The sequence below is a fragment of the Coregonus lavaretus genome, assembly GCF_964263955.1.
Source record: "Coregonus lavaretus genome assembly, chromosome: 12".
Classification (NCBI taxonomy): domain Eukaryota; kingdom Metazoa; phylum Chordata; class Actinopteri; order Salmoniformes; family Salmonidae; genus Coregonus; species Coregonus lavaretus.
Genome location: NC_139999.1, coordinates 29,606,593 through 29,620,112, shown reverse-complemented (window position 1 = coordinate 29,620,112; position 13,520 = coordinate 29,606,593). Strand labels below are relative to the sequence as shown.

General features: G+C 43.0%; 2 protein-coding genes across 2 annotated transcripts in view; both read right to left on the bottom strand.

Annotated features, from left to right (window-relative positions):
* LOC311137904 (uncharacterized protein) overlaps positions 1–6,207 on the bottom strand; it is a 33,406-nt gene extending 27,199 nt beyond the window's left edge. The window contains exons 1-2 of the mRNA XM_084172511.1: positions 6,029–6,207; positions 355–481 (exon numbers count right to left, since the gene is read on the bottom strand). The gene's annotated coding sequence lies outside the window, so the exon portion shown is untranslated. The remainder of the gene's footprint in view (positions 1–354; positions 482–6,028) is intronic.
* Positions 6,208–6,350: 143 nt separating this feature from the next.
* On the bottom strand, positions 6,351–13,148 carry LOC311137926 (adaptin ear-binding coat-associated protein 2-like). The gene is made up of 8 exons (XM_084172542.1): positions 12,956–13,148; positions 9,357–9,457; positions 9,111–9,215; positions 8,877–8,958; positions 8,658–8,766; positions 8,405–8,546; positions 8,204–8,288; positions 6,351–7,562 (listed from the first exon to the last, which is right to left on the bottom strand). Exons 1-8 carry the CDS (start codon positions 13,111–13,113, stop codon positions 7,523–7,525), a joined length of 822 nt encoding a protein of 273 aa, XP_084028668.1. The 5' UTR covers positions 13,114–13,148; the 3' UTR covers positions 6,351–7,522.
* Between the last annotated feature and the right edge of the window lie 372 nt (positions 13,149–13,520).

Genomic DNA, 13,520 nt, shown 5'->3' with positions numbered 1-13,520 from the left:
TAACGAGACTATATACAAGGAGGACCGGTACCGAGTCAATGTGCAGAGGTACAAAGTAGTTGAGGTAACTGAGGTAATATGTACATGTCAGTAGGGGTAAAGTGACTAGGCAATCAGTATAGATAATAAACAGTGTAGCAGCAGCATATGTGAAGAGTGTGAAACTGTGTCTATGTGTGTGTGTGTGTGTGTTGAATTGTGACTGTATAGTATGTTTGAGTGTGTGGGTAGAGTCCAGTGAGTGTGCATAGAGCCAGTGCAAGAGAGTCAGTGCAAATAAAAAGGGGGTCAATGCAAATAGTCAGGGTAGCCATTTGATTAACTGTTCAGCAGTCTTATGGCTAACCCACTCACGGCTCTCGTTGAGGTTCTTGGTGACGATCTCTCGGACCCGTGCAGGTAAACACGTAGGAGGGTCTTCAGGGGAGGTGCCACGGACTGTCAGCCTCTTCTCTTCAGACAACACACTCTCCTCCAGCCTCTGTTAGGGAGACACAGAAGCATTTATATTGGAGAAAGGAGAGTTAGGGGGAGAGACAGCGAGAGAGCATGTACATTGAAGATGGGATAACAGCTGTTGCAGCCACCTGCTTGAATTGTGTGAGGCTGTGTCAAATGTCCATTTGATTACCCTTTCTGCAATCTCTATCTTATTTGTGATAGTTCATGTCCTCAGAGACAGACTAAAGCTCAGGGCCCTGCAGTGCACAGTGCCATGAGGACAGGTGGTGTCTCAGCAGTCACTCCTGTCTACCACAGAGCTGTGTTCAGAATAGAACATTGACCTCATACTCTGCAGAGTGCAAATACACACACTTTCAGCACACAACATAGAGCAGAATGTGTGGCATCTCTGTCGAAGTGTTAAACCATCAGCATCCCCAGTGAAGAAGTCTATTGTAATTACAACTAGCCTACATAATTATAACATATTGGGTGGCCTATTGATATTTCTGTAAATCAATTATATTCAGGAAGAATACCAATACACCCTAAAAAATAACGATAAATAAAAGTGCAATCATGCACTGGCCATGACATGACATCACCTGTATGACAGATTCCAATTTGGAATCCGTGTTGGAATTCTCTGGGTCGGTCATTGAGGAAGATTAGATTTTGATCCAAGAGACAGCAATATCTTCAGGCCAGAAAAATAATTTTTTGTCGCTCCAGTCCCGTGCGATGGTGGCGTTTTCAAATAGGATTAACCGTTCGATTTAGATCGCAATTAACGGATGCACGCGAGTAAATCCGTATCTAAATTAACGACACACTAGCAACTATAAAAATAAAAGCATATGAATGCTTTACAGACAGTATAGAAAGTTGTGGTAGTTTGCTGGAATCTCAGGATTTCTCCCACGTCCCACAGGTGACCGTCCTGCTCCGTCTTTCTCTCCAGGACTGTCGGAGAGAGATTGAGGACAGGGGGATTAGCAGACTTTAAATCCCCCCTCCCTCCCGGAGGAGCGTTTTCCCTTTGCGTTCTTTGCCTGGCCACCCATGCACTTTAATTAGATAGCCCTGTCCTTCATAAGAGAGGTACACTCAATTGCAAAAAAACAAACAAAATAAATTATGATTGGATAAAAAATCAGCTGCAAATGGTGGTTATCAACTAAATTTTGAGGAAATTTGTTGGCCACAAATTTCACAGTGCCTGCAGGATGTGCTCTGTACAGGTTTTTCAAGGCCCAGTGCAGACAAAAACGTGATATATTTCCAAACTATGAGGTTGGAATAATACTGTGAAATTAATTATAATGCCCTTTTAGTGTAAGAGCTGTTTGAAAAGTTTTGGTGGGATGGAGTTTCGGCCTGCCTGGTGACGTCAGCAGGCAGTGAATTAGTTAATAGATCAATAAGAAAGAGACCTCTCTGCCAATAACAGCTATACTGTACAAAAATATAAACGCAACATGCAACAATTTCAAAGATTTTACTGAGATACAGTTCATATAAGGAAATCAGTCAATTGAAATAAATTCATTAGGCCCTACTCTATGGATTTCACATGACTGGGCAGGGGTGCAGCCATGGGTGGGCCTGGGAGGGCATAGGCCCATCCACTTGGCAGCCAGGCCCAGCCAATCAGAATGAGTTTTTCACCATAAAAGGGCTTTATTAATTATTATTTTTTTCAGCTCATGAAACATGGGACCAACACTTTACATGTTGCATTTATATTTTTGTTCAGTGTAGTTTTCAGTTTTCCCCTCCCCACAGACCACCCCCAGACAGTCCTAGCAAAATTATTGCCTGAGAAATGTCTCTTTGCTAAGAAGCTATTTTTTGTCTTTCTGACCATTTTAATTTAAAACAATCACAGTAAGGTACGCAATTGTTACACAGAAATGATTTGATATTGAGATAAAAACGGCTGCATTTGACCTTTAAGAAGTCTGTCTGTGTGTCCATTCATCAGGCCTATCAGTGATATACAGTAGTTTCTTCTGTAAAAATACAATATAATTTGCCAAGGAAGGGTTGTTAGGTTACACAGTATGAATAATGATGAGGGGGGCCACTTTAAGGGGCATCCATGATCCCTACACCCCTCTGTAAATGGGACATTTGGTGACAGTAACTACATGTCGGTCACTGTTTATAATGTTACAATATATTAAAACACACAACACATGATCAACAAGGAATGAAAAGCAGAACAAATGTGTTCCCCTTTTCAGTATCTGGGGGCCCAGCTTGATCACTGTGCCTGCCACACCACTTCAATGCTTGAATTACCATGGTAACAGGCATGCCTACAAAAGAGAGGGACTCAGAATGTCAATAACAGACCCCTCTATTCACAAAGCTCAGCCTTAACCACACCCCCACAACCTTCAGCATGTTCTCATTTTGAAAGATGTGCATAAAATGTTGAGCCATTTTATTCTGCAACATAACTACAGTATATTTGGTCAATGTTAAATATTACACAATATTACAGGCCAACATTCAGTTTTTGGGGTTTGTTTTGGGTTAAGGGCCCTCTTGTGGTTTCCCGGCAATGCTGCATTGTATGGAAGCAAGGGTAATTGATACTTTTTTGAGCATGCAAGATCAGCATTTAAATCTTTGCGAATAAGTTATCTTGGAAACATAATATTAGGTTAATCATCAAGCATATCTTAAGGCCTACAACAAAGGGCCCACCATTTTTCCTGGTCAGGTCACGCAGAGTAAAAACTCCTGGCCCTAAGTGATCCTATTACCATGCAATTACCAGTACTGTAATAATAAGCAAGTTAGCCTAGCCTCTTATAGCTCAGACAGGTTTAACCTGGGTAATGAATCTGGGTGTGGGTCCGTTTTCTGTCCGCTGGTAAAGCATGTATAGGTTACCCGTAGGCTATAAGGATGAATTAATTTGTCAGTTATAGCCAAACTCTCTGCTGTAACCCCTGAAATGTCTATGTAATACTGTACAGTGGTATCCAAACTAGAGCCAGCCAGAGTAGTCCTTGCATTCTACAAATGTAAGCTGTTCTACTATAAGGATAAATAAATTGTGGTCAGGCAGTATTATAAACGACTAATACTAACTATTATTATTGTGAATATATAAATTAATGTAGTTTTTGGGGGGATATTACATTGTTATAGGCTATGGTTTGGGTGTATTTTCAAAAGCTTCAAGTTACTTGGTGTGCACATCACTGAGGACCTGAAAATTGTCCCTCCACACCGGCGAACAAGGCACAACAGAGCTTCTTCAACCTCAGGAAGCTGAAGAAATTCTGCTTGACCCCTAAGTCCCTCACAAACTTCTACAGATGCCCCAGAGAGCATTTTGTCGGGCTGTATCACTGCCTGGTACGGCAACTGAACCATTCGCAACCGCAGGGCTCTCCAGAAGGTGGTGTGGTCAGCCCAACACATCACCGGGAGCAAACTGCCTGCCCTCCAGGACATCTACAGCACCCAGTGTCACAGGAATCATCAAGGATCTCAGCCACCCGAGCCATGGCCTGTTTACCCCGCTACTATCTAGAAGTCAGAGACAGTTCAGGTGCATCAAAGATGGGACCGAGAGACTTGTTAAACAGCTTCTATTTACAGACCATCTGACTGCTAAACAGTAATCACTAGCCGACCCGCCCGGTACCCAGCCCTGAACCTTAGACACTGTCACTACCCTGCACCTTAGAGTCTGCTGCCCTATGTACATAGTCATTGAACACTGGTCACTTTAATAATGTTAACATACTGTTTTACCCACTTTAGATATATATATATATATATATATATATATATATATATATATATATATATATATATAGTATTGTTGTGGCGGCTCATCCTATATAACTACTGCTGTACACACCTTTTGTATTAATATACTGTCTATACACAGCATTATATCCCTGAACAAAAATATAAAGGCAACATGTAAAGTGTTGGTCACAGAAATGTTCCATACATACAAAAAGCTAATTTCTCTCAAATTTTTAGCACAAATTTGTTTACATCCCTGTTAGTGAGCATTTCTCTTTTGCCAAGATAATCCATCCACCTGACAGGTGTGGCATATCAAGAAGCTGATTAAACAGCATGATCATTAAACAGGTGCACCTTGTGCTGGGGACAATAAAAGGCCACTCTAAAATGTGCAGTTTTGTCACAGAGTGGGATGCTATGTTAGCTAGCTGGCTATGGCTATCCAACACCGAACTCTTCCAAGGCAAGTTAAGCCTTTGGTTTTATTAATTTATTGCCACTGGCGCCCGCCGGTGTAATTGCTAAACTGCTTGCTGCTGACTGTACACTGTACTGCATGATTGTAGCGGGTTTACTTATGCGTTAGTTCTAGTAGCTACGTTGACTATGACGTTAATATTTCTTCATGGATTATGTGTGTATTGGTAGATATTACTGCACTGTTGGAGCTAGAAAACACAAGCATTTCGCTGCACCTGTACATTTGTGTTTGCTACCAATACACTTTTGATTTGATGAAACCCAGACTTCTGTGACCAACCAACCACAACAATGGCCACAGTGACAGACCCCCACCACTGACACGCCCAATCAATGTTTCAAAAACTTGGAAACAATGTTGCAAAGCGATAAGTTAGGTCATCCAGAGGAACGTCAGCCTACTGATGTCACAATCATTGCATTCGCAAAATCCGCCTATTAATTGTTCATCAGCAACATTGTTGCAGAATACATGTATTGCCAAAACAGAGCAAAACACACCCTTTCCATGACAAATGTGATGTCCCCGCGTGCACGACACTGGCACTCATGTCGTGCATTAAAATCCCATCACCGATACGGTTGCATCTGCCTGTCTTTATGGAGGCCAAGATGCCGACTTAATATGTTTCTCTGAATTAAGATATCATTTAATGACCATGGCCCCAATTAAACGCGGACACCCAGTGAAAATTGATACAGTATTTCCTTTCGTTTTCCGTAATAAACAGAATGTAGCCTATACGCTGCGAATGACATTCACTACATCCTTTCCAAAATCACAGCCCATTCACACGAGTGCCATTACCTTACCTTGAATGAATAAGAATTGAAACCATAGTTGTCAACCCCATTCGTATTCGAGAGCAGGATAATTGGACAACCGTTGCGGATTTTAAATGTTTTACTAGACTAGTCAGTCAACTTGCAGCAACATGCTGCTGACGCCGATTTGCTTCCAGCTCCCCTCCAAACCCTTTCCGGGGAGGGACTTCATACCCGAGATAGGCACTGTACTGTACCATAAGCGTGAAAGTCTGTCTATTAAGTCCTGTAAATCATGGTCAATGTCTTCAAGGGCTAAGCAAAGATCAAGAGAGATATCCCAATGTTTTATAGCAAAGTACTCAGTTGTATGCGACACATGTAGCCTTCAATCCACCCTGAAGTGTTATTAGGCTACCAACGATATCTAAATGTAATACTGTAAATACGTGTAATATGGTCAATTTAAACTAAATATCAAAAAGTTGTGGGCTAAATATTGTAATATCATAACAGTAAATAAAACTACACTAGATAAAAAAAGATCAGCTCTACTCACCCTGGCACCTTCTTCTCCAAAGTTACCACAGTGACAGTTTTAGTCCAAGCAGTCTTAACACCTTAATAAAAAAATATAGTCCTGAATTCTGGTGTCAAATGACATACACTCACATAGTTCCTTCTCTTGTGCACTGAACCAAAACGTTTGTGGAGAGGCTTGTGTCAGTCATACTTCACCAAACAAACATCAGAGTCATGGAAACCGAACCAGGGAGACAGACCTAAGTCTAAAGTCAAACTAACTACCTGTTAAACAAGCTTACCACTGTTTCCTTGCCTTACCACTGTTTCCTTGCCAATGCAAACAGAAAAGGAACAAATGAACAACAAATGGTTTATTTACAATAAAGTGTTGCTTTACATTTTATACAGGTGATTTTGATTTGCGTAAAAGGCACTTTGAGCATATATTTGTCGCAAATTAAAGCCAAAACATCAATAACTGTCCATTCGCTGAAAGGCACTACTAGGGTAAAGTATGGGATGAAAAAGGCCACTCAACAAAAAAGAACAGGAAAGGTAGCTAAAGATTTATGATATGCTATGTAAACACATTTTTAAAAAACGATCAATGTTGCCTTTCTCCAACCTACCTCCTCATATTAACCAAAATCCAAACTAGACATTGGTTTGATCTGGCTGCTATACTGAAGGCCCGAAATATCAGACTGATATGAACAGATACTATACTTTCTCTTAAGCCAAGAGACCAGTTTGAAGGAGGTTGGAGAGCAACACTGAAGCAGACTCAACTCCCAACCTTGTGAAAAGACAGACATACACACCTATCCTTCATATTCTCTCAAATAAGAGGGACAAAAGTTATACTTGAACATAAAAAAAAAAGATATATTCACCCTCTTCAGCAACGTAAAATAATGCATACAAATACAAAACTTTACACCTAATCATGTTGGATGATTCAACGAGATGATGAACGGTGCTGGGCAGGAGTGAGGAGTAGTGTAAGGTGAAGGGTCAGAGATGACGGTTAAGAGTGGAAAGGTTGACAGAGTTGTTGACATCCAGATTTGTGTAAAATGGAGAGAAATTGAAAGGGATGGACATATAGAGATGATGAGTGGACCTCCACCTCAAAGTGTCATTAACATGGAATGCACATAATTTTCACCTGGTCAGAGTGACAGCAAAAGAGGTATCAATACTTGATCAATGACAAATTCAAGGGTCACTTCTGACTGCATAGTTAAAGTATCTAAAAATAGTAATATAGTCTTTGTATCTAAAAAGGATGTGCTGGTCAATCACTGACTTGTGACAGTTTGAATCTATACATCTGGGTACGCAAACAATGTGTATGTAATGTAGAGCATCATTTGCGTCAAGCAACCTGTCAGTTGACAGAGCTCCCCCACCTCTCATTTCATTTCTCACAATCATTCTGTCCAGGGAATGTAAGGAGCCTGAGTGTGTGTGTGTGTGTAGGGGTGTGTGAGAAAGAGGGTGTGTGGATGTGTGGTCCATCTCACAGCTAAAACTGCACCCATCCTTTAGCAGTGTCTTGACTGGAGCTGTGGAGGGGGAGATGCAAAGAAGATGATGAGGATAATGACAAATGTGAGAAGGTCAACAACATGGATGGATGACAAAAGATGTTGATATAGCCCCCCCCCCCCCCATCATCAAACTGTTTAAAAGCTTCACTCAAGGGGATGAGAGAGTTAAACTCATCAGGGATTTGAGCTAGTAACCCTGTGATCTCTAGTCAGTTTCCCTTGCCACAACACCATGCAGAAGGCCTGCCAACTTCCTCAGTCGGGGTCTCAACTTACTGTTGCGAGTTCGAATAGTAGAATACACAAGGTGCAATTTCGACATTTGGTTGTGCAGCAGCAATTTTTCTCTAGTCACTGATAGTCAATTAGCCCATGTCGGCAAAATTGTTTTTGATTGCTATCTAAACTTGTTATCATAGTCAAATTATCTTCTGGGGGCCCCCATTTATTTTGTTAGGCAGTCTCACTCAGATATATGCAAACATTTCCCTCCACCCTATGGCAAAATGTGTAGAATTGCAGGAAATTAGCTGTGTAGGTACGCAGAACCGCGAGCAACTGCAGCCCCTCATGATGAATTATGATTGTTTTGTGGCCCCCAACCCCATCAAAGTTGCCAATCTCTGGTCTAAACCATTAGCTCTTCTAAGACTGACCTGGCGCCAGCTGCTGTGAAGTCTCCCCACAGGTCTGCAGTGGGCTGGGCGGCAGGGACCGGGCTGCCGAAATCTAAAAGAGAGGCTGGGGTAAAAACAAAGAGTCGATTTAGAATGCAGGCAGGTTATCCATGTTAACATTTGCTTGGGCAGTGGTAATAGAACATTGGGTCATTGAGCTCTATAGCCCAATGAGGTTACCTGTGTTAGACTGTGTAGGTGGAGGTGATTGCTGGCCTCCAGGAGGGGATACAAGGACTGCACCCTTAGCCATTGGTGGAGGAAGGAGAAGGCCACTACCCATAGGCTTAGACTTGGCACCTGGATCCTTCTTCTTTATGTTCTAAGACAAATAAAAAGTCCATCCCTTCTTAGCATGTCTGTATCACCTTTTCTTCATCACATTTTGTTTCTCCTCATTCTCCCATCTATTGCTGTAACCTCCAATGCTCACCCCAATGCTGATCTTGATAGTCTGGCCGTCTTTAAAGCCTAGGTCCAGTTTGGGTGCTGTGCTCTGAGACGCTTCCTCTTTCGCCAGCTCACCTTCCTGTTTTACCCACCTGTAGAAAAAGGGGCAGATAGATTTGTTCGATTGTATTTAATGTTCCAATGTGAAAATGGACATTGATGCCCAAACCAAAGAGAGGATAGACATGAGAGGTTGACTCACTTGAAGTGGTCTTGAAGAGCCACATTGAAGTCAAAGGAGTCCCCACGATCAGCAAATCCCAGGCCGATAAATGCATGTCGTCCTTTATAAACAGAAGTGCATGAGAAGACAGATGTACAAGCTAGAATACTGTATTGCAATTAACCTTTGATACCACAATGGATATTTTCAGCATATCAGTTTGCATGGTGACGCATTTCTGCTAGTGTCTTCCTGATTGTGATGGCATCTTACCATTGCCGTCCTCTATCCGCACCACAAAGTATCTGCTGGAATCTGTGACTGCCTCCACCACACATCCAGGATACTGCTCCACTGGGGCTTGGGCAAACAACTCTCCTAAGAAATACAGAATTCAGTTAGACTCAAAGCTGGAAATCATGGTATATATATTGGAAGCAGACAAGGTGACAGACATGAGCGCAACAGCAGTATTGACAGATGTAGCCATGACAGTCTGACAGCTAGTAGTTACCTTACCTGAGTTTTTGTCCTCTAGCTTGATATAGACAAGCTTTCCTATGGAGATGATTTTCATCCTGCCAGTCCATGCTGGCTCATCCAGCTTCCAGTCAGCAGCTCTGGAAAAGAAAGAGAAGCACCATTCCTGCATGTCATGACTCCACTATGCTCCAGGGCTTTTGGGCTTACTAAAACCCATAGTCAAACTGTGTAATGCAATAATTATTGCAATCTCAAACCATGCATCAGAATGGGAGTCTTAGGCTACATAAAGAACATCAGTAGCTTGCTCTTTCTAAAGAGCATGGGATGCAGGGATTGACATTAAGGTCTGAAAAGCACACACCCATCCGGCAAATCAGGATACGTTTTTGGTTTCCCAAAGATTCTGATCACTTGGACGAAAATGTTAAGTAGCTTTTTTTTCACCCACACACAGAGGAGGAACCAAAAAGACCAGCCTACTGGAATTCTTCGTATATTGGTTATCAGGAGAAAGAAAAAAAATCACCTGCCCAATGGAGCAACCACAGAGCAGGCTGAACTTGCACAACCGCTGAGGTCATTTGCCCTGGGAAATAGGGCAACTCTTTAACCTAATTAACATAACCTGCTACGTTAATGATCCTAACCTGATATGAAAAAGCCAGTACACAGACACTTTTATTAATTTCAATGTGTGAGCGTTTTACCCAACTGTTTTCATTAATTGTCCCAACAGTAAAGCCCCAAATGTTTCAGATATAAAGCAAGTGTGCCATCCCAGGTATTGACAAAGAGCCCCACAGTGGAGGTGTCATAATACCCATAAAATCTAGCGGACAAACAAGGAAATGGTTCTAATCGTTTTTCCCATAGGGGATTTTAGAAACACTTAAAATAAGGGCTGTGTTTCGTGTAGGCTTACCCTGGTGTGACGTTTTAATAACCATGTAAATCTCTCTCGGAAAAGGTGACTTTTATCAATATATTTAACTCTATTTACTCTCAGATTCGAAAATGCTAACTAGCTAACTAACTAACACTACAAATCCCTGCAAGCTCCTGCACATCATCTCTAGTTGACACCTTTGCTAACAGGTATTGTGTCAATTTAAAACTTGCACAATACATTTCACAGAATTGTCCATTTAAAGACATTTAGACAATTTATTAATTACTACATTTAGCTAACATTGACTCCTGAGTGGCGCAGTGGTCTAAGGCACTGCATCGCAGTGCTAACTGTGCCACTAGAGATCCTGGTTCGAATCCAGGCTCTGTCGCAGCCGGCCGCGACCGGGAGACTCATGGGCGGCGCACAATTGGCCCAGCGTTGTCCAGGGTAGGGGAGGGAATGGTCGGCAGGGTTGTAGCTCAGTTGATAGAGCATGGCGTTTGCAACGCCAGGGTTGTGGGTTCGATTCCCACGGGGGGCCAGTATAAAAAAATATGTATTCACTAACTGTAAGTCGCTCTGGATAAGAGCGTCTGCTAAATGACAAAAATGTAAAATGTAATCCAGAGATTATTTTATTTGCCTTGATTTGGCAGTCTTGTCCAGATCATCATGGCATTTGTAGTTCTTTATGATAGCCACACTAGCAGCTAATTAGCATTTCATTTATTTATTTTTATTTATTTATTTTTTTTTGGGGGGGGGGGGGTAAATACAGGCAAATATATTGATAAATCACCTTGTCCTAGAGAGATTTACATAGTTATCAAAACGTCACGCCATGGTGAGCCTATACAAAACACAGCCCTTATTTTATGGGGAAAATGGGAAAAACTAATGGTGTAAAAACGATTGGAACCATTTCCCTGTTTGACCGCTAGGTTTTATGGGTTCTCTATTAAGGGTTTGGGTTAGCGAAAATGCTTTCCTAACCTGCTATGAAAAGTCACTTGTACCTAAGTGGCATGTTTTAGGGAGTCCCGATTTATTTAGCATTGTACACAGCTTGAAAATAAAGCAGTCGTGCTTATTTCAACCATCTCAGTCTAACTACTAGCTAGCCTACAGGATTATAGCTAGTTCACTAGTTAGTAATTTAGCTGACCTGGCTAGCATTATTTGGCTACACCCTACACCCTGGCTACACCCTCTCCGAGCTGGGCATCTCCGGCGCGGCTCACTCTTGGATTGCGTCCTACCTGACCGGTCGCTCCTACCAAGTGGCGTGGCGAGAAGCTGTCTCCGCACCACGTGCTCTCACCACTGGTGTCCCCCAGGGCTCAGTTCTAGGCCCTCTCCTATTCTCGCTATACACCAAGTCACTTGGCTCTGTCATATCCTCACATGGCCTCTCCTATCATTGCTACGCAGACGACACACAACTAATCTTCTCCTTTCCCCCTTCTGATAACCAGGTGGCGAATCGCATCTCTGCATGTCTGGCAGACATATCAGTATGGATGACGGATCACCACCTCAAGCTGAACCTTGGCAAGACGGAGCTGCTCTTCCTCCCGGGAAGGACTGCCCGTTCTATGATCTCGCCATCACGGTTGACAACTCCGTTGTCCTCCTCCCAGAGTGCGAAGAGCCTTGGCGTGACCCTGGACAACACCCCGTCGTTCTCCGCTAACATCAAGGCGGTGACCCGATCCTGTAGGTTCATGCTCTACAACATTCGGAGAGTACGACCCTGCCTTACACAGGAAGCGGCACAGGTCCTAATCCAGGCACTTGTCATCTCCCGTCTGGATTACTGCAACTCGCTGTTGGCTGGGCTCCCTGCCTGTGCCATTAAACCCCTACAACTCATCCAGAATGCCGCAGCCCGTCTGGTGTTCAACCTTCCCAAGTTCTCTCACGTCACCCTGCTCCTCCGCACACTCCACTGGCTTCCAGTTGAAGCTCGCATCTGCTACAAGACCATGGTGCTTGCCTACAGAGCTGTGAGGGGAACGGCACCTCCGTACCTTCAGGCTCTGATCAGTCCCTACACCCAAACGAGGGCATTGCGTTCATCCACCTCTGGCCTGCTGGCTCCCCTACCTCTGCGGAAGCACAGTTCCCGCTCAGCCCAGTCAAAACTGTTCGCTTCTCTGGCACCCCAATGGTGGAACAAGCTCCCTCACGACGCCAGGACAGCGGAGTCACTCACCACCTTCCGGAGACATTTGAAACCCCACCTCTTTAAGGAATACCTGGGATAGGATAAAGTAATCCTTCTACCCCCCCCCCCAAAAAAAACAAAAAAACATTGTAAAGTGGTTATCCCACTGGCTATAAGGTGAATGCACCAATTTGTAAGTCGCTCTGGATAAGAGCGTCTGCTAAATGATGTAAATTTAAATGTAAATTTAGAAACTAGCAAGTTAGCTGCTAGATAGCTAGCCAAACAACGGTGCCACCTCATATAGCATATATTGAAAGTTAACTAGCTGCCTAGGTAGTTAACAAATTAATAAAAAACTTTATCCCAGAAATAATATTAATCTACTCGCCATTTTATGCATTCAATAATTGAATAATTTCAAGCTAACGTTAGCTAGCAACAACCTTGTCTTCCTGGATCATCTCCAGTTTCCACTTCAGGTTGATTTGCTAACGCGTTAGCAAACTAGCTAATAACACGAGTAGTTAGAAGAAAGTTCATCAACAAAGTGGGGTCCGTAAAAAAACTCACCGATATCCACGGTTAGTGGCACGGGGTGGGATCTTGTACACATGAACCTCTGGCTTTACACATATCACTGACTCGTAACCACTGTCGTCTGCCAGTGCCATTTTGGCAAGTAGAAAAACTTCCAAACTTCTAACTGCTATGGGGGGGCGAGGGAGCATGAACGCACTGCACTGTAACGTTACAGCTCAAGAGCGCCTCTCTTGGAGAGGATGATTACTACAGTCACTTTCTTCTTCTTCTTTGGTATTATGGCGGTCCGCAAACAAATGTTATAGATGCATGCCGCCACCTATTGTATTGGCTGTACATCAGCCTACTTTTCCGTAGGATGAATTCATTACACTGTGTGAAAAAATTGCCCTACCAACTAACCCTGCACCCATTAAAACCTCACCACTATTCCACTACTTTGGCCCTATCTGATCCTACGCCAGGCCAGCAGCCTGGGAGGATGGGACACTATAGTTCAAAACATATTGCTACAGGCCTCCTGTAGCTGAGTTGGTAGAGCATGGCGCTTGCAACGCCAGGGTTGTGGGTTCAATTCCCATGGGGGGCCAGTATG

Excerpts from the sequence above, each read along its gene's own strand:
- LOC311137926 (XM_084172542.1), bottom strand. The coding sequence starts at position 13,113 with ATGCTCCCTCGCCCCCCCATAGCAGTTAGAAGTTTGGAAGTTTTTCTA. Across the intron at positions 8,959-9,110 it reads GCGGATAGAGGACGGCAATG|GACGACATGCATTTATCGGC; the intron begins GTAAGATGCCAT and ends CTGTTTATAAAG. Across the intron at positions 8,547-8,657 it reads CTATCAAGATCAGCATTGGG|AACATAAAGAAGAAGGATCC; the intron begins GTGAGCATTGGA and ends TATTTGTCTTAG.